At 46.7% G+C, this 20261-nt stretch overlaps 9 protein-coding genes across 9 annotated transcripts; 7 read left to right on the plus strand and 2 right to left on the minus strand.

The window, feature by feature from the left end:
• Positions 1-91: 91 nt before the first annotated feature.
• Positions 92-1726, plus strand: BHQ10_005753 (uncharacterized protein; the record flags this gene model as incomplete). The annotated part of the gene is made up of 5 exons (XM_040878263.1): positions 92-100; positions 152-348; positions 416-596; positions 651-971; positions 1025-1726. The coding sequence occupies 5 exons, from the start codon at positions 92-94 to the stop codon at positions 1724-1726; spliced, it is 1410 nt and encodes a 469-aa protein (XP_040734257.1).
• A 109-nt stretch (positions 1727-1835) lies between these two features.
• Positions 1836-2262, minus strand: BHQ10_005754 (uncharacterized protein; the record flags this gene model as incomplete). The annotated part of the gene is made up of 3 exons (XM_040878264.1): positions 1836-1983; positions 2033-2154; positions 2206-2262. 3 exons carry the CDS (start codon positions 2260-2262, stop codon positions 1836-1838), a joined length of 327 nt encoding a protein of 108 aa, XP_040734258.1.
• A 2456-nt stretch (positions 2263-4718) lies between these two features.
• On the plus strand, positions 4719-5408 carry BHQ10_005755 (uncharacterized protein; the record flags this gene model as incomplete). The annotated part of the gene is made up of 1 exon (XM_040878265.1): positions 4719-5408. One exon carries the CDS (start codon positions 4719-4721, stop codon positions 5406-5408), a length of 690 nt encoding a protein of 229 aa, XP_040734259.1.
• A 451-nt stretch (positions 5409-5859) lies between these two features.
• Positions 5860-7524, plus strand: BHQ10_005756 (uncharacterized protein; the record flags this gene model as incomplete). The annotated part of the gene is made up of 1 exon (XM_040878266.1): positions 5860-7524. One exon carries the CDS (start codon positions 5860-5862, stop codon positions 7522-7524), a length of 1665 nt encoding a protein of 554 aa, XP_040734260.1.
• A 1103-nt stretch (positions 7525-8627) lies between these two features.
• BHQ10_005757 (uncharacterized protein) lies at positions 8628-12418 on the plus strand (the record flags this gene model as incomplete). Its single annotated transcript, XM_040878267.1, has 6 exons — positions 8628-8637; positions 8686-8720; positions 8776-8902; positions 8957-10833; positions 11709-11969; positions 12035-12418. 6 exons carry the CDS (start codon positions 8628-8630, stop codon positions 12416-12418), a joined length of 2694 nt encoding a protein of 897 aa, XP_040734261.1.
• A 1596-nt stretch (positions 12419-14014) lies between these two features.
• Positions 14015-14315, minus strand: BHQ10_005758 (uncharacterized protein; the record flags this gene model as incomplete). Its single annotated transcript, XM_040878268.1, has 2 exons — positions 14015-14101; positions 14178-14315. 2 exons carry the CDS (start codon positions 14313-14315, stop codon positions 14015-14017), a joined length of 225 nt encoding a protein of 74 aa, XP_040734262.1.
• Positions 14316-15049: 734 nt separating this feature from the next.
• BHQ10_005759 (uncharacterized protein) lies at positions 15050-15887 on the plus strand (the record flags this gene model as incomplete). Its single annotated transcript, XM_040878269.1, has 2 exons — positions 15050-15581; positions 15640-15887. The coding sequence occupies 2 exons, from the start codon at positions 15050-15052 to the stop codon at positions 15885-15887; spliced, it is 780 nt and encodes a 259-aa protein (XP_040734263.1).
• A 459-nt stretch (positions 15888-16346) lies between these two features.
• Positions 16347-17204, plus strand: BHQ10_005760 (uncharacterized protein; the record flags this gene model as incomplete). Its single annotated transcript, XM_040878271.1, has 2 exons — positions 16347-16418; positions 16473-17204. The coding sequence occupies 2 exons, from the start codon at positions 16347-16349 to the stop codon at positions 17202-17204; spliced, it is 804 nt and encodes a 267-aa protein (XP_040734264.1).
• Positions 17205-17848: 644 nt separating this feature from the next.
• BHQ10_005761 (uncharacterized protein) lies at positions 17849-20257 on the plus strand (the record flags this gene model as incomplete). The annotated part of the gene is made up of 1 exon (XM_040878272.1): positions 17849-20257. One exon carries the CDS (start codon positions 17849-17851, stop codon positions 20255-20257), a length of 2409 nt encoding a protein of 802 aa, XP_040734265.1.
• Between the last annotated feature and the right edge of the window lie 4 nt (positions 20258-20261).

A 20261-nucleotide genomic window follows, 5' to 3' on the forward strand; every position in this document is an offset into this window, starting at 1 on the left:
CCCAGGTCCACTCTATTCGAAAACTTGGAGTTCGTACCCGTACCAAGGCATCTAGCCAGTGACTTTATCTGGTGGACAGTAACAATCAAACATGTCAGCTGTACGCTTCTACCATACCTTTGAGATAATTGCTGCATACTAACCTCAGCAGCCGGCATACAACTCCTCCGCTCCCAACGGCGGAAACCCGCTAGAAGTAGACGTCAACGCCCAATATGCCGGCTACGAATTTAACTACACTTATATCGTGTTTTGCGGCTTCATTGTCTGGCTCATCATTCCGGGCATTGGGCTGCTCTACGGGGGTCTGGCGCGAAGAAAGTCTGCTCTAGCGCTTCTGTTTCAGTCGTTGATGGTTGTGGCTGTGTATTTCTCTTTTGCTCTAGTTGGTTAAGAGACAAGCTGATGAGTCTAGGACAACGTTTCAATGGATGTTCTGGGGATATTCACTCGCTTTTAGTCGAGATGCTGGTCCCTTCATCGGTAGTCTCAGCGCCTTTGGAATGAAGAATGTCCTCGCTGCGCCCTCGCCGAGCTCAAATGTGCTTCCGGAAATTGTTTACTGTCTTTACCAGCTGCTGTTCTGCGCTTGCACGGTATGTCGTACTTATCTTTGAAGATGAATTTCATGTTAAATGAATAATTGTCAGGTCATGATCGTCGTCGGCGGCGCCTTCGAACGAGGAAATATCATCCCCTCCCTCATATTCAGCTTCTTCTGGGCGACCATTGTCTACTGCCCCATTGCCTGTTGGACCTGGAACGCTAATGGTTGGCTCTACAACCTCCCATCTTTAGACTTCGCTGGTGGTGGTCCGGTGCACATATCCTCTGGCTGGGCGGCGCTTGCGTATGCCTTTGTCTTGGGGAAGCGCAAGCACCATGGAGAACATACGCATGGGAAGCCGCATAATACGACATTGGTGTTTTTGGGAACGGTGTTGATCTGGTTTGGATGGTTTGGATTCAACGTAAGCCTCTATCTCTTGATGGTAAGAAGATGGTTGATGCTAATCTGATACAGGGAGGCTCTGCTCTTAACGCATCTGTCCGAGCCATGGTCGCAGCCTTCAATACTAACACCGCCGCCTGCACCGGCGTCATCGGCTGGGTTCTCGTTGACTACATCCGCAACAAAGGCAAGTTCTCGGTCGTTGGTGCATGCGAAGGCGCGATTGCAGGTCTCGTCGGCATTACGCCCGCAGCCGGCTATGTCTCTGTCTGGCTCGCAGCAGTCATCGGATTCATTACAGCTGTTATCTGCGCATCGCTACAAAACATCAATGAATGGATGCACATCGATGACGGAATGGAAGTATTCAAATTGCACGGTATCGGCGGCATTTGCGGTGCTTTTATGACGGGCATATTCGCTACGTCCTCCATTTCTGCGCTGGACGGTGTCTCGGTCTACCCAGGTGGCATAGATGGGAACGGAAAACAGGTGTATCTGCAACTTGCGGAGATTGCGGCTATTTCTGCGTATTCATTCACCGTCTCATGCATCTTGCTTTATATTCTCAAGCTGATTCCCGGGATGAACTTGCGGGTTGAGGAAGAGGCTGAGATGATTGGGCTGGATAAGGCGCAGTTCGTGGATGAGCAAATTGGGGATTGGAGTATGTTTGATACGGTGCCGGGGGTGATGGGGAAGAGTAATGAGTCGTCGGGAGCGACATCAATGGTCATGCCAATGCCGAAGAATGAGTCTACTGAGACGGCTTGATTGTGTCTTTTAGATGGGTATGTCGGTCAACTTAGATAGGATAGATTTCTTTCATTTAATGTACCTGCATTTCTCTGAAAACTTGGCTCCTGTATTTGAATCAATTAATCTACAAATTTGCCCGGTTCTCAAACCCAGCAGCAAAAGCTCCAGTCCTGATCACAGGAGGTCCAGCGAGAAACGCCGCAGCCTTCTTTCCAAAGGCCTGGAAATGCGCCGTGGTATGATGGACCTTGTGCACATCTTCATCGGCATATCTATTCAATTGTTAGTCAATGCAAAGCGTGTTGATGGCTATGAATATACTTTTCAACAAAAACAATTTGGTCTTGACCCTCTTCGTTCTTGGTCGTAAAAGCAAAGTAGCGCAAGAGACCCGGCTCGTTCTTCTGAGCTTCCTCGGTAAGGGTTTTGATTGCGTCGAGGGCCTGGCTCATTTGATCAGGTTTCATTCTACAATAATGGAAGCTTCGTCTTACGTCTTGAAGTTTGCCGTCTTGCACGGTGGCGGTAGCTACCAAATGGAGGGGTGCCATGTTGATATAGTTCTGTGGATATTTTGGATAACTATTGTAACTTGATCATGTATAAAATAATTGACTAAACGAAGTCTGATTCCACTCTTCTTATATACCCAGGAAATGACGAATACGGAGTTCCGGTGACGATACTTTAGTAAGCAGATTCTCGGTTATTCCTTGCTGACTGTAGACCATGTACCTAGGCATTTGCAGCTCCGATGATCCACCACTTACACGGTTGACGTTCCGGGATCTACCAGAAATGTCATCGCGGGGTTTGTACTGACGTAGATCGATACATAATCGGACGCGATTTCCTACAATTGGTGTTCAACTTCGAACTCGTGAATTTGGACGTTGCATTCTTGATTGCTTGATTGCTTTTGCGTTTTGCGTTTTGAACAAAGTTTGCCAGGACTTTGGACGTTGTCAAATGGACAAAGTCGAACGAGGCGATGTACGAAAGTTGACTCTGAGAAGCAGGTAACGTCTTTGTGGGGATGGTAATATTGGCATTTCACTCACACCATATATATCATAAAAAGCTTCGTATACAACAGATAGTGAACCTTGTTTCAGGAACACAATTCCAGGAGCATCACAGCGCGCTTTATAGATCTTCGGCCTTCACACAATGTGCCTCTAATAGCACAGTGATATCATTATAAGGAGCCTCCTTTCGACGAGGCATAATGTAGCCAATTATCGAAGATGGTTCAGCGCACAAGGTGGCACGAAGTACATGACAATTGCAGCTGGCGTCTAGTATATGAGTAAAATTGAAGGACATACTCTCCAAGGCATTTTCGATCTTAAACGCGTATTGCCGTCTCGAATCAAACCCTAGACTTATCCTATGTTGGCTGCTTTCCACTTCCCAGTTCAGCCAGTTTGAGAGCTCGTTTGAGACCGACTCAGCGGAATGGAAGTATGCACTGAAGATCATGTTCTTCATCGACACATAAACGTTTTGAGAGAGAGCAGTGAATATGGAATCGGCTGTGGGCGCTCCTACATGTAAAAAGTGTATGCACGCCAGTAGAAACGTTGTAGAGTACTTGAAGACTTGGAGTTGATTATATAGCCTTGGAAATTAGTGGTAATTCTGAACTCTCTTCTATTATTGGCTACAACTCTCTCCATAGCCAATCAAAGCAAAGAGATTAGAATTACCACTTCGTGTTCTATACATAAATTACCAGAAAGTCCGACTAAGGTGTCCCTTTTTGGTAAGGCGGTAATATTTGAGTCAACACTTTGTCGCGCTGCACCTTCCTCTCCTTTCTTTGAATTATACTATGTATATTGACATTTTGACACGCATACAATGACACGACTGCAGTTGGGGGCAAAGCGTCGTTCAGGCTTATCTTGCCTACCAAGCTATTTCTTCTTCGACCTCATTCAGTCTATTCGTCCTCGACCCGTAAGTATGACGCATTTTGTCAACCCACGCAGTTACATTGGCGCATCCCCCCATAAACATATGATGAGTTCGTTCTCTAGAAGTAAAAGAATCTCTGGAAACACTCTTACACAGGTATAGATCTTGACCCGCATAATTATACCGATGGGAGATGGCTTCGTAATGACCAGAACGAGAGAGCTATGCGTTATATTGGTTTCAACTTCGATGCCCTTTGCGTGAGGATCCTTGAGCTATCCCCAGGAGCCAGCTCAATCTCAACTTGCAAAAAGATAGAAGGAGGATTTAATCGTGTTTTTATTTTCACCCTCGATAATTCCAAACGCATCGTGGCCAGGCTTCCCTTTACAATAGCTGGGCCATCAAAACTTGCCACTTCATCTGAAGTTGCGACGATAAAATACTGTGAGCTAGGATCATATGACCTTCGGATATCTGGGTGATGACTGATCCACACAGAGTACAATCTAAGACGAGTGTCCCGATCCCAACAATACTCGACTGGAGTAATGAGTCTTCAAATTCCATAGGAAGTAAATATATCATCATGGGACAAGTCGAAGGCATTCAGCTACACCAAAAATGGCCACAAATGGCTGGCGACGAACGGGTAAGGTGTATAGATGCAATCTACCGGAAGCTTAAAGAGGTAGTAGACTTGAAATTCCCTGATTTTGGCAGCGTGAATTTTCAAGCGAACCTGCGATACGACTGCAAAGGAATCTCTCTGGGCGGTGGATACTGTGTCGGACCACATGTTGGAACCAGATATTGGGATTGCAATGCCGGTGAACCGAGATATTATCATAATACCCAGCCAAATCAGGGACCATGTAGGTTGCCTAGGACATTACTTGCTTAACTTTAACAAGATTTCTTATATAACGCAGGGACTACTCTCGATCAATATTGCGATGGCCTTATTGATGCCGGCCTTTCTAGAATCCCTCTTAAGGATTCATCACCGGAAAAGCGGCCATCTTACCATGGCTCTGTTCAAGCACATTTGGACATTCTTGAGCGCTGCCGGTCTGTAATCAAGAAAATGTGCGCAGACCCTAGGATTCAAGCAGCAGCAACATCAACCTTGTTCCATCCCGATCTACACAAACGAAACTTATTCGTGTCGGAAAACGATCCGTCAAAAATAACAGGCTTTATTGATTGGCAGCCGACCTGCATCGAACCGGCGTTCTGGTACGCGGACGACGTGTCGGATTTTTCAATCTCGGGTGACACTGATTATAACCTGTGCGCAAAAGCATTTGAAGCCTGCACTCGATTCTTCACCCCACAACTTTCTGGCCCTAGATTGATGGACGATAACCTTTTCCGACCATTTCTCTATAGCTATAGAACGTGGAAAGACGGCGCTGCTGCTCTACGGCATGAGCTGATTGAGACCACCAGGAAATGGAACGAATTAGGGTTTACCGGCCAGAGTCCGTATTCCCTTTCATCACCAAACGGACTAGTGGAACATGAAAGGGAGTACAAGTTATTTGTAGCGGCGCAAGAATTGAAACAGGACCTAGCGAGCCTGCTTAATACCGCGACGGATGGATGGGTTCCCATGGAAAATTGGGAAGCGACTGAGGTAGCCCACAGGGAGATTTTTGAAGGCATGCTGACTGCCGTTTTAACGAATAAAGACCCGGAGAATCAGGAGCCGGTGAAGAATGAAGCAGTCCTGAGATCGATATGGCCATTTGACCTTGCGTTTGAGGCCAGTTAGGGATTTATTGGGACTCGCTCACAATTTAGTACTGTACTATATCAAATTATGAAGTTGTAGCCTTTGAGGTGGAACTTCTCGTATTGTATGAACAGTGAAGCACGGGTCAGCCCATTCAAACCCAAATCCTCAGCCGCTCCTGGAAAATCCACTATTCCCCAACATCAAATCTAAAACTGTTTGAATTGATGTTTAAATATAATTTAAGTGCCAACGCTGAGCCAGAATGGGCACTAATGCGAACCAATGAAATGCTCACAACTCTTGATAGTGGGGGCGTCGAGTTCAGCTCTGTCGACTGCCATGATAGACGTTTGGATCTCGCTCGTGATAGTTCTAATTCAGCTGACGATATGTGCCTGAAATTATATAAGTAGCGGTAATTCCTTGGAGGTTGCGCGAAGAAATTGGTCAGTGTTGAAAAAGAGGCGCGGGGAGCCAAATATACAACATGCTGCTCTATATCATTTCTCTCCCACTCGTTCTCTTCGCGACTGTTCGTACCTATAATCTCATCAAAAACTACAACTCTGCGCGCAAATACGGGCTGCCCATCATCCTTCTACCAGTCTCATTCGAAGATGTATGGTGGATAATCATCCGCCCCCTTTTCGCCTGGGTCGAACGTCTACCCCTGGGTCTCGGCGATTGGTATGTCTACACCGAAATGGGCTGGCCAACAGTCGACGGCGACCGGACAACCAAGCGATTAGGCGAGAATTTTGTTCTCTGTTCTCCATACAGCAATCACATCATCACCTGTTACCCTCCCGGAGCCGAGACCATCTATAGAAATCACAGTAAATGGCATTTCCCACCAGCGCAGTCTCAGATATTTGCGTTTTACGGACAGAACGTTTCGTCGACGACAGGCGCAGATTGGCAGAGACATCGGAAGATTACCACAGCGGCATTTAATGAACATTTCATGCACGAGGTGTGGAGCGAATCGACTAAAAAGGCTGCGCTTCTCAATCTGTCGGAGGAAAAAGATCGAAGACTCGACCGGGTTCGCTCCACGTTTGATGTGCTTGCGATGAATGTGTTGGCAGTTGTCGGCTTCGGTCAAGAACGGCTAATGAATACGGCGACCGCTGGCCATAAGCAGTCTTTGATGGAATGTTTGGGCTTTATACTTCAGCATATTCTACTCACAGCTATTTTCAACAGCCTCAAAGCTCCCGATTTCTTACTACCCGGTGTGCTTCAGCATTTGAAGCAGTCTGTTGGTGAGTTCAAGCTGTACATGGAGGAATTGGTGCTTCATCAGATGCAGCAGTCCTCGTCTGCCAGCAAGAACAAGGCTTCACCGCCAACTCTTCTCGAGGCAATGGTCAATGCCAACGAGGCTGAGAAACAGCAATTGCAAAAGATGGCCGGACGCCCTTCGTACTTGACTGAGTCGGAGCTTTATGGTAATCTCTTCGTGTTCAATCTGGCTGGTTATGAAACCACGGCATCGACCATGACATTTGCCTTGTCATTTTTGGCGACGAATGCGGAAGTTCAGAGTTGGATCGCAGAAGAGATTGACCTCTATTATACCTCGCAGAGTGATGAGAAGCGGGAATACGCAACTACATATCCCAAACTCGTCCGGTGCATGGCATTGATGTACGAAACTCTTCGTCTCGCCAGCCCAGCGCCATTACTTGTACGAGGCCCGTCATCCCCACAAGAACTCCCCATCATCCTACCAAACGGCGAAGAGGAAATCATCACCGTCAACCCCGGCACCCTTGTCGGTGGACATTTCTACGGCGGTCATCTGTCTTCCCGCTGGGGACCAGACGCACATGTCTTTAGACCGAAACGGTTCATCTCCAAGTCCGCTGTTACCGGCGAGGAAGAATTGGTTGTACCCTCCAACACACTGTTTATTCCGTGGTTGGCTGGGCCGCGTGTCTGCCCCGGCAAGAAATTCAGTCAGGTGGAATTTGTGGCGATTGTCGCACAGATCTTCTCAGAGTTTCGCGTTGAGATACTACAGGAAAACAAGGAGAGTGAGGCGGATGCTAAAGCTCGATTTGAGGGGGTGGTAGGTGAAAAGTATTTCAATGTAAGTACGCACTTGAAGAAGCCTGCAGACGGAGCGGTTCGCTTTGTACGACGGTAATTCGGGATTTGATTGGTTGGATCTAGACGAGTCACGTGGCGTCCCTGGCATATGATTGTCCGTGGAGTAGCTACATTCCTACGTATACGTATTTTCTTGCTGACACATTTCAATACAATCTAATAAATTCAATAAAATCTTGACTGCTTTTTGCCCTCCTAGCCCTCATCAAGATCAAAATGATCTACAGTCGCACAGTCCCTGAAACAGATGCTGACGGCGGAGAGATTTCTGTTGCAAAGTCGTACTAATTTATAAGTAACAGCAGACGTCATCGATGAGACGTCCAGTGCAACCCTTGTGGCGCCTCTAGTGTTTTTTTTAGTTTAATTAGTCTAATTAGTCTATCAATTGGCTGTCTTTCATCACGCGTGTGTCGCACCGTGTAGAGGGTTGCAGCGACGAGAAGAGCGTGGATCACAGAGGAACTTAAGCATGAGTGCTATAGATGTAGTCTCTTGTGAAAGAAGAAGAGGGAAGCAGACAGTGTACTACATACAATGTAGTACGCATAATGAGAGATGTATCTGTAAGTAAAATACGGTAATATTACAAATAGGTAAGCCCCGTTTGCGGACGTTGAGTCCCAGGCCAATCAGCCACGACTGTCTCAGTCTCCCTCCTTCCTCTATCTCGATCCCTCACCACTTGGACTTAATTTTCCTCAAACCAGTCCCTCACCGGCTGTCGTCATTTAATCTACATAGTATTAATTTGTGCTTCTATTAACAACTTACCACCGGTTGAAACAGCCTAGACCCTCTTCTCGATCCAGTCGTTTCCTCTCGCCGTCGCTCTCGCTTGCTCTATCGACTCGCTATCTATAACTCCGTACTTTGTTTCGATCCACCGAAATCAGCACTATTACTCCCCGCAACATTCGTTTCCTCTATCGTTCTTGACGACGCCTTTGCAATCGTTCCTTCTCTTCAGCAGGTCCTGTAGAGGAGCCCTATCTCGAAGACAAAGTGAAACCAACAAAGGAGATCATATCACTCGCTCAGCCTGCTATCGTCTCTCCCTCCGCCACCCAGTGACTCTCACGCCATCTATATCATGCTGTTCAGATGAACAGTCTATTTTAATACTCTAAACACCACCAAATGGGAAAATGTATGTTGCCTTGCATATTTGACTGAATCATTACTGACCTGTTCTCAGGGCGATATGGCGTGATCCTGGACGCTGGTTCGTCTGTATGTTGACACCCAAAGCGACTGCTCGACTATTCGACCCAGCTAACATCCATAGGGGACGCGTGTGCATATCTATCGATGGTTGAATAATTTCAAGGCGCGCCAGAGCGATGACCCGCATAAGTTGACATCGCTCCCCGAAATAACTACCAAGGAGGACTGGACGAAGAAGATTCAACCTGGTACGACTTTTTCATCGAGCTTGGTACTTACACATCTGTATTAACCGCTTTCAGGTATATCGACTTTCGCCGACAAACCGGAACTCGTCGGACCTGACCATCTGAACGACTTACTTCAACATGCTCTCGACGTTGTGCCGGAAGCTGCTGTCAAAGACACCCCCGTTTTTCTATTGGCCACCGCTGGCATGCGACTATTGAGCGACGTGCAGCGAAACCAGATTTTGAATAACGTGTGTTCGTTCTTCCGCTCCAACTCGAAATTCCTACTCCCCGAATGCGATATACATATACAAGTCATACCTGGTGAGACAGAAGGTCTTTACGGATGGATTGCTGCAAACTACCTGCTGGGAAGTTTCGACTCGCCAGAAGATCACGCCCACGGAAAAGAGCATCATACCTATGGCTTTCTCGACATGGGAGGTGCATCCGCCCAGATTGCCTTCGTGCCGAATGCCACAGAAACCGAAAAACATGCCAATGATCTTAAATTACTGAGGTTGCGAAATGTGGATGGCTCTACTCAGGAGTTCAAGCTGTTCGTCACGTCGTGGTTGGAGTATGGTGTTCGCGAGGCGCGTCGTCGTTTCGTTGCAGCTATACAAGAATCGGTTGGCTCGCCTGATGTCAAAGAATACCCGGATCCTTGTCTCCCAGCCGGATTGCGAACGACGCTCGATGGTAAATTAGCGGAAGATGCGCCTGAGGAACCGCTCTTGCTAGGCACAGGACGCTTCGATGAGTGTATACGCCAGACATACCCATTGCTTGACAAAGACGCACCCTGCGCGGATGAGCCTTGTCTGTTACATGGCATTCACGTCCCCGCCATCGACTTTGATGTCAATCATTTCGTCGGCATCAGCGAATATTGGCATACTACACACGAAATTTTCGAAATGGGATACAAGGACAAAGCCTACGACTTTAATACCTATCAACAAAGAGTTAGCGAATTCTGTTCCCAAGATTGGGATTCTATTAGCCTGGGTATAGGCGAGTCACGATGGGGTTCTAAAGTCACCGCTATCAAAGCACAAGAGGTTTGCTTCAAAGCTTCTTGGATCATCAACATGCTCCATAGTGGTATTGGCATTCCGCGAGTCGGCATTGAAGATACGGGTTCTTCTACCCATAATGGCACAAAAGAAGTATTACAGCACGGCAAAGAAAAAGGATATCTTGACCCGTTCCAAGCTGTCAACAAGATTGACTCTACCGAAGTCAGCTGGACGCTCGGCAAAGTCGTGCTGTATGCTTCATCTCAGGTTCCTGCTGTCGAAGTCAATGCTCTTCCTGTCGGATTCGGAAGCAATGAACCAGGCATCCCAAGTGACTTTCAATATCCTAGTGTTGAGCTTGTCCCCGGCCCTGGACCGGTGGCAGAAGAGAGCGAGAGTTGGCACGATACCTTATTTGGTGGAGAATCTCCTCGACGGGTTCCAGGCTTGCTTTTGTTCGTGCTCATCATCGTGATTGCATTGTTCTTCCTCTGTGGTCGTACCCGTCGTTCAAGGCTCTACATTAAAATACAAAACATGTTCAAACGCGGTGGAGTGCGAATGCGCCGTAAATATCCCGGAAAACTTTCATTCATCGGACGCAATGGCCCGGCATATGAACGAGTTTTGGAGGATGGTGCAGCTCAGTTTGAGCTTGCTGGCGCAGACACCGACAGTGATGACGATGGATATGCAGCAGACTCTGATGGTATAAGCCCGTCCCACTCCAAGCGCAACTCATACAAAGGCTCAGCAACGGGGCTACAAACACCTGGCCTCAAATTTGAATTCGACAATGTGTCTTCCAGCAGTATCGGCCTAGGAATCAACACAGCAAATGTCTTGGATCGACAAGGCCTCGTCGTGAGGACCGAGAGCCGAGAGCACCTAGTTCCCACAGCTACTCAAGGCAGTCGGTCTCGCACTGTGAGTCCGACAAGAGGGCGAAAGTCTCCGATGCTAAAGCCGGTGGCAGATGATGAGTGATGGAGATATCTACGTGCTTGCACATAGTAGCTGTCTATGATAATACAATGAGCGGTTTCGTTTCCTGGCGTTTTAAGGGAGTCTTACTGGGATGACCGTACTAGCAATTCTCGAGCCATGTCTCCGCGAGGTTGTGCTTTAGTTCTTGTAAAAATAGATACTTTGACCTATATATATCTGGAGATGTTTTATTGATAGACAATAAATTATTTACCGTTGCGCTATGTTGAAGTGTTTGAAGTATTGTAGTTTGAGGCTACTCGTATCACGTGTTATAAAAAAGTTCGGAGCACGTGATCTCTGCTTCTGGAGAGCTTCTCATTTTCATCGCGAGGACTTCCTGACTCGACGATATAAGTATTTTAACTGCACACATACACACTTTGTTCTCGCAAATCCAATTCGATCACTTACACACTTCAAACACCGTCATCACCTTCCGCTTCAAAAATTACCGTCTCCAACACCCGTCACAATGCGCTTAACAGTCGAACTCATAAATAATTCACTGTCCTATATCAATCCGCTAAAAGAGCGAGAGCTAGATCTTAGAGGTAGGTTCAGATCGTTACCACATACCTCCTGAAAAGAACAGATACTGCACAACTTTCTTTTCTCCCCTTTGGATTTTCTGAGAGTTATTCAATATTTTATACGTGAGAACACCATTGATATATCGGCCTCTTTGCGCTCTTTTTTGAGACGTTGTATAGGACACAAAATACCTTCTATTGAGAATTTGGGTATTGCCAAAGTTAGTCTTCCACGTCTCTCACGTTGTCATGTCAGCAAACTGACCATGTGGTTCTGGATAGGATCAAGATGCAATCGACTTTACGGATAACGACATCTCCTCCCTCGCAAACTTCCCTCACTTCCCCCGTCTACGAACGTTACTGCTCGCGCGCAATCGTGTAAATCACATCCAGCCGTCGTTGGCGTCCTCGATACCAAACTTGGAGAACCTGGTGCTTACGGCAAATAATATGGGTGAATTGGCGGATTTGGACCCCCTGCGCGGGTTTGCGAGGCTTACGCATGTGGTTTTGATGGAGAATCCGGTTACGAGGAAGGAGGTTCGTATCCCTCCCCACTTGTTCTTCAAGTAGCTTGAATAAGGAGGGGGCTGATGATGGTATAGCATTACCGGTACTGGGTCATTTGGAGAAACCCTCACATCCGATTCCTGGATTACCAGAAAGTGCGAGATGCTGAACGCGCCAGAGCTACAGAGCTGTTTGGCACATTCGATGAACCCTCTGCGCTCGCATCGAAGATTATGGGTATCAAGTCTCGAACATTCGATGTCACGTCTACAGCAGCTGGTGCCAGCACCGGTGCCGGTGTGGCCGACAGGGCTATTCGCGTCAAGCTGACGGACGCTGAGCGCAAGCGTGTTGAGAAGATGATTCGCGAAGCCAAGAGTTTGCAGGAAATTGCTCGTCTAGAGAAGGAGTTGAACGAAGGACGGATTCCGGGTGGTGCACTGGATGGACTTGAGGATGAGGATCAGATGCAAATGTAGCCGCTACAATCTACGAAAGCTCTTCGATGTCTGAGATGTTATTTATGGATGTCTTGTGTACTTTATTGGGCGGCCTGTCTAGGGGAAGGCGTTCGGAGTTGAGCAGAATAATCAAAAGTTTTTACTGCCCCGTCTACGAAATCGGAAATCACTTTTGAGACACAGCTCCCAATGACATCAACCCTAAATTTACTGAATAAGCCAAATGAGGTCACATCAAGAACCCCTCAGACCCTTGAAAATATCCTTCTCACGAACCCTGACGCGAGCGCCATTGTCTTCCTCGACCTTGCAGATCACACAAACATACTCTCAGTCACCGTATACAAAGTAAGAAGGAACAGAAGGGAGGTATAGTACCAAATAAGATCCATTGTCAATACTTCCATTCCCGTTTGGAACGACGCTTATGACGATTCCGTGGTGATTTGGTACTAGGTCTGGACAATCAGGATGAGATGGTTATGATGTTGGAAAAAGGGGATTTACCATTGCCGTAGCTGAATTGGATGACGTCTCCTAGTTCATACATTCTTCTCCTTAATCTAGTATAAGTATCACGAATTGGATTATATTTGGATCATGTGCTTTCGTAGGTATGCACATAAAATTAGGTAGGATGGACGTTAAGGAGTCTATTTGATCTCGATTGTTAGGATTTGCCTGAACCTTGGAGCCAGAACCTAATCTGCCGGAACTCAGCACCGAATAGAAGCCCCAACATACGCAATTTCGACATTTGTTTTACTTGGTTTGCCCATATATGTCGTGTATTCCATCTTGTGAAACCCATCCAAGTTCCTCGTGCTCCTAGCTAGTAGCCTTTACTCATGTATAAGCAGTCACAATATCACTCTCGTGAACCTCAACTGGACCCCAATCTCGATCCTCAACCTAGAGCATTTCAGTAATTAACAGACATGTTTCAATTTATTGCGTCAATGTATGGAATTCTCTACCAAGAAAGTTGAACTCACCAGGTAAACCCCTGTAGGCACACCCTTATCATCTTTCATGACTTGGACGATGTATCCTCTATGATCGATGTTGGGATCTATTTCGGGTCGAGAAAACGATTAACAAGCTCGCCCTACATTTCGGGGAAAAATTTGTGGACTCACCATGTTGAGGCTTGAATTTGATGTGTTCTCCCGGGCGGTATTCAACCATTTTCGCGACTCTGCTCTTGTAAACAGCAACTTCAGGAATTGTTAGGCACGAGCGTTGTTTACTAGAAGGATTATTGAAATGAAAATTAGAGAGAAGCCATTGGACTTGTATTCCACGCCTCCTCATGGAGATGATGAAATAGCTATCTCACTGTTGTCGGTAGTTGTGATTCGCGGAGTGGGAATCCGAGAGAATACCATGTACATGGTCATGGAGCTGATATATGGCAATAGTTCCAGTATAACTTGGTATTAGGAATATCTTTAAACATGAATATCTAAAAGTAAGCCGATGATAATGTCGCTGCGCTATCCATAACTAGTATTCAAAGGCACCTTCTTGTGTGATCATGACTCGTGTACATTGAAGAATTGGCGTATGTTCAGAAAACATATTTTATTTTCATTAATAAAGAATAGATCGAGATCACATCATGAACGGCTCCAAAGACATGATAATATCCTCCTCGCGGACGAGGTGCTCCATTCGCCTCGTACGATTCCCATTCTGAACCTATACACGATGCAGTTAGTAACAAGTACCTAGGTAGAACAAACTTTGAGTTACTGGGTATTGAATAGATACATACCACATATGCCCCTGTAAAAGTATTCGTAGTATCAACGATAGGATCCAATATTCGTCCCTGGTTTTGTGGCTTGCTTGTATGGGCTGCGCCGTGGTAAGGAACGTATTGGATCAATTGTCCTTTGTTGAATTTGACCATGGTCACGACCAAATCTTTGGATCAAAGTCTAATCTAAATTTCTGGGGTAGGAGAAAGGAAAAGATTTATTCTGCTTCCAAGTTTGACTTTGTGTTTGTATGATCGATAGCTTCAGATTCGAGGATCATATACTTGCAGATGGAGGATGGAGTCTATTCATATTTATATTACTCTACTGGTTAGTCGATCTTCACATCATAAGACATTCATGACTTACAGACAAGGCAAATTATCATGTCAAAGAGCCACATAGAACCACCACCACCACCATCATCACATTACCACGCCAGAATTGCACAAAGTGACCAATAGTGTGCGCTCGCTTAAGCATGCGAGTTCTTGCCCTAATCCTGATCTTCCACATGAAAGGTATTAGATGCAGATTAAAAAGCCCAGCTTGTGCATGTATTAAAGAATATTTGTTCTTCGCCCAAAACGCGAGGAGTTAGGGCTATGTTGGTGGGCGATGCGTGGATGGCTGAGTCAGCAATGCATGTGTGGATCGCATCATGAGACGTCATCTCTTGAATCTTGTATTTGTTCACATCGTACCGCTTTTATATGTTGGACTATTTAGTATTTGAAAGACCCGATCATTGTGCCATCAGAAAGTAGTGAGAGGCATTGACTTGCGATCAAAGAAACATATCAAACTGGCTCTCGCAGCTACAGGACGAACCTGTGGTCGCCGACTGCAGCAGCATATTAGCCATCTCTCAATCCAAGACGGGAAAATGGCAGCTTCATCCGGTATACCCTCCGCTCCATGGCGGAGCTTGTTTCTCGAACACATCTCAAAACTGGATGACCCCTACATGTCAGTATCAACAGTAGCATTCGATCCCCAAACTGGATCACCAATTCCGCGAGTCCGTACTTGCGGGTTTCGTGGCTTTTTCGGTGAACTCAAACTCCATCATTCAGCCGAGAAACAGCTCAGGGATGAAGGGGAAATGAATCCTGCGATCTACGAGTCAGATATGCTTGCGTTTACTACTGACGTGCGGATGGAAAAGGTTGAGCAACTCAAGGAGACGCATGGAGCGATTGAGGTTATGTTTTGGGTTAAGGAGACGATGGGTCAATGGAGGTTGAGAGGGAAGGCTTTCATTATTGGGGATGATGACAATGAAGCTCTTGAGAGGACTGCGAGGTCAGAGATTGCGAAGGGATTGAGAAAGAAGTCGGAAAATGTCACGGATGGAGAGTGGTCTTGGGAAAAGGAAGTCACTGCCTATTTTGCGAATCATAGTCCATTGATGAGAGGTATGTCTTATTGGCTTATTATCTCATTGTTGAATGATAATGGTATTGACCCTTTCAGGCTCTTTCAAAGGTCCACACCCCGGGACACCACTCAGCCAAAAACCTGAGGACCCAAATCTCAGCTTAGGCCAGAAGGTCGATGATCTTCATGATTCGACCGCAAGAAGGAATTTCCGTGTCGTAGTCATCCGTGTTGAAGAGGTCGATAGACTAGACCTGAATGACCCAGCAGAAGCGAAGCGATGGAGGACGACATTAGATAACACTGGCCATCAACGATGGGAAGAAGTAGAATTATGGCCTTGATTGACAGTCAATTGAATGAATAAGCCGGAGCGACTTTGGAAGGGACAATTGATAATGTTGTATTGTCCGCCATTCAGTTCACGTCATTCACTATTGCCGGCATTTACCACCCTTCTTCCTGTTCACCACCAATAACCATGCCCTATTCTTTGTCCTTTGTGAATCAACATAATCAAACATTCTCACAAGCCTATTCTCGCTTATCTCCCTCTATTGTATGAACTTTTCTCACATTCTCCCACTCATCCTCCGGGCGTCGACTTAAAATCCATCTTTATTTCTCTCTTTCCAACTCATCTATTTATTCCACACCATCAGCCGTTGACTCAACATCCGTCTCGTTTTTGATTCTCGTATTTTTCATTACTCTTGATATCTCGTACCGGCGTTCATCGTCTCTCAACTCATCCTTACGAAACAAGCCTCGATCGAAACGACATGACTCAGACCGAAGCAACAATGTTGACGTCGCAGGAAACCATTCCTTCGAATCCTCATTCTGTGCAGAAAAAACCTGTCAAGCGGACAGAAGTAAGCAGATCCTGACACAGCGTATCAATGGCCTCATATTGACATTCTCCTCAGGTTAAAATTAACGGGGCAGGACAGAATCTGTACTACCTCGACCCTGTTTGCCCTTATTGCAGAGCAAAGAAAATCGCTTGTCATCATCGGGCAATGTACGACGATTTCGGTAACCTCGTCAGAGCAGCCGAAGAGCCCCCGAAGCTCGATGATCCCAAGTCGGCTTCCAGCCAGCTGAAGAAGACCTTGAAATTCATAACACCCCTCGTGCCTGTCGGGACTGAGGGCGAGGTCGCAGCCAAAACGGAATCAGCCTCACAGCGTCCTCGTCGATCCAACGCTGGCAAGCGCAAGCTTGATGATACCTCGCTCGAGCATACAGCACCGACCGATTCGAAGCGTCAGAAACCAGACGGGAGGAAGCCAGCTCGCAAGCCTCGCGAAAAGACGCCAATTCCGATCGTAGTTGTCGAAGACACTGAAGCCGGGACGGTTTCAGTATCTTCTCCTGGCACTGAACTTTCCAATCCTCCTCCTGCCAATTTCCCTCCTACTGCGACCCAGCATGGTGGAAACATCAATCCTTCCATCGACATGGCCTGGCACAGGGGCATGACCAATCTTCTCGAGAAGCACATCAGCGAAACCATGCAGAAATGGGAGATGCTGCAAAGCACCATCATAGAGGCCGAGAAGCAATGGGAAGAAGTTCAAAAATCAATGCAGGCTACAAAGAGCTTTATGAATGAATGGACTTCGCGCTGGACAATGAGCGATGCTTTTACGTTGTAGGCATTGACTTTATTGTCATCTCTATTGCCATCTGAAGAGAGAAGAGATGAATGATCCGGACTAGTCTTTTCACGCAAGTCATCTCTTTCACTACTGTCTATTCGTTCCTAGACCGTGATGACATGACATCGCCAGTTCCTTTGAGGTTGGCTTTGGGTTGCATTGTTGGGATCATCAGCACTTCATTAATTGTTGAAGATACATGAAGGGCGTTCTTGTTATTTTCATCAGCTTTTTATTTTGTATATTCTTTGCGTACGGATATCAAAAAGACGAAAAACATCAGAAAAAAAGGGCAGAGCGTGGGTTCATGCCCTTTTCTATTGCAGGTTTTGAGTTTTGTGTTCCGTTTCTTGAAGCATCATAGGTAGCTGGTCTATCATATGAAATTAATTTCTTTTCCAATGAAATACTTAGATCATATATTGCAAACATGATATGAGCCCCGTATTAGTCGAGTTGATACAAGGGAGTAAAACGCCAAGACTGATATCAATATCTAAGGCGGTGAGGATGTTCCTCGAAAATCCGACAAAATCGAAAATAATTTCCTCACCGCCCACTCTCCATGAAATTTGCATCAATCAGCAACAGTTTCATTCGTCTTCCATATTGACCATCCTGATCTCAGGATAGATTTCAAAATGGCTGACGATGGCATGCTCCTCAACTTTACGATATCCGACACTGTCCTCAAGCCCGAAGCCAAATTAAAAGGCGGATCATGGCGTGATCGACTATCAGCGAAAAAACTCGCTCAAGGCAAACGGGCTCCTCGAACGAGAGTCCTGAGAGCACCTGGCACCGGCCCCTCCGGCGATAATCCGAATAATGTGCGAATTGGTGAGAGGAGGGAACCGTCTTCGCATCCGAATAAGAGGCCGCGAACGGATGGTGCGGATTTTCGTCCTGCTACATCGGCTGATGGGAAGCCCCGCGGTGGAGGAAGAGGAGGACATCGAGGACCGAAGCCGAAACAGATTATTTCGTCGTTATTCTCGTATAATCCAGAATCGAAAGAGACCGAGGAGGACACCGATAAGAAAGTTGAAGCCGAAGCAGATGAGGTCGAAGTGAAGCCGTCGAATGCACCATTGATCGACGGAATTGAAGACTTCACGAACCTCGGTCTTGCTCCGACGCTGGCTGCACATCTATTGACAAAAATGGAATTGAAGGCACCTACCGCAATCCAGAAAGCGTCTATACCGCAATTGGTGAAAGAAGATAGTGATGCTTTTATTCAGGCGCAAACGGGTTCCGGAAAGACGTTGGCATATCTCTTGCCGCTTGTTCAGAGAATTATAAATCTTAAAGATAGTGGTGCTATATCGAAGAGCACTGCGAAAGGGAATGAGGATTCGATTCATCGTGATGCTGGGCTGTTTGCGATCATTTTGGCGCCGACGAGAGAATTGTGTAAGCAGATCTCGATCGTACTGGAGAATCTGCTACGATGCGCTCATTGGATTGTCGGGGGTACGGTCATTGGTGGAGAGAAGAAGAAGTCGGAAAAGGCCAGGCTCAGGAAAGGATTGAACATTCTTGTCGCTACACCGGGTCGACTTGCGGATCATCTGGATAATACTCAAGTTTTGGATGTGAGCAATGTACGGTGGTTAATATTGGACGAGGGCGATAGATTGATGGATCTGGGTTTTGAGGAGGAGATACATGGGATTATGAAGAAGCTCGATGCGAGACAACGACCAAGCTCGATCACTGGTCTACCGTCTAAAAGAACGACAGTGCTCTGCTCTGCCACCTTGAAGATGAATGTGCAACGACTAGGAGAGATCAGTTTGAAGGATGCAGTGCATATCAAGGCAGACCCTACCGAAGCGGGCGGGGAGGATGAAGACGTCGATGGCGAGAAGGATGCATTTACAGTACCGGCGCAGCTTCAACAGTCATATATCGTCGCAGCATCGAAGTTGCGTCTGGTTACCCTTACAGCTTTGATGAAGCGTACATTCATGCGCAAAGGCTCGGTTATGAAAGCAATCATCTTCGTCTCATGTGCTGATTCTGTTGAGTTTCATTTTGAGCTATTTACACGAAAAGACGAGAATGCTCCTACAGAGCCACAACCGGCGCAATCATCCGACGAAAGCGACACAGAGGAAAGCGATGGACAGGAAAAAGCTAAAACTATAGCTGCAGCTAAAGCAGCTGAACATGGTACCATTGGTCGCGCAACAGCATTTTCAAACGCATCTAACCCAGTTACCATACATAAACTCCACGGTTCGTTACCACAAAACGTTCGTACAGCTACACTTGGCGCATTCGCTCAAAGCAAAGAAGCTGGCGTTCTCATATGTACTGACGTTGCGTCTCGTGGTCTCGATTTGCCAAATATCGACCTTGTCGTTGAGTACGACCCGGCCTTTAGCTCCGACGAGCATCTCCACCGAATTGGTCGTACGGCACGTCTCGGTCGTGATGGCCGAGCGATAGTATTCCTCCTCCCAGGCAGCGAGGAAGGTTATGTCGACATACTCAAACGCAGCTACCGCGACGGAGGCAAAGCACTTACTCGACAGAATGCAAACGACGTATTGAAACGTGGCTTTGGCGGAAACACCGATGCCACTAGCCAGAATTGGGAGGAAAAGGCTACAGATTGGCAGTTAGATGTTGAAAGATGGGCGCTGGAGAATCCGCAGTCCTTGGAACTTGCGCGACGAGCATTCCAGTCACATATTCGTGCATATGCGACCCACGTCGCTGCTGAACGAAACATGTTTAATATCAAGGAGCTTCATTTGGGCCATTTGGCGAAAGCGTTCGCACTCCGTGATCGGCCCTCAAAGATCAACGTTCCAGGCTTGAGACAATCCAAGGATGATACGAAGAAGGAGTTCAAAGCCGATAGGCGAGGATCTGGTAAACCTTCTGGCGGCAACGCAGTTGAAATAAAGAAGCGCAAGGCTGCTGGTGGCGACGACGATGTCCCACGCGAGACGAACAACGAAGATGCAGCTCGCAGAATGCGCGCCAAGATGCGATCATTGACTGGAGCGGGCGCAGACGAGTTCAACTTGGCTTGAGCTC

This window comes from Talaromyces amestolkiae (assembly GCF_001896365.1).
Source record: "Talaromyces amestolkiae strain CIB chromosome Unknown scaffold10.1, whole genome shotgun sequence".
NCBI lineage: Eukaryota > Fungi > Ascomycota > Eurotiomycetes > Eurotiales > Trichocomaceae > Talaromyces > Talaromyces amestolkiae.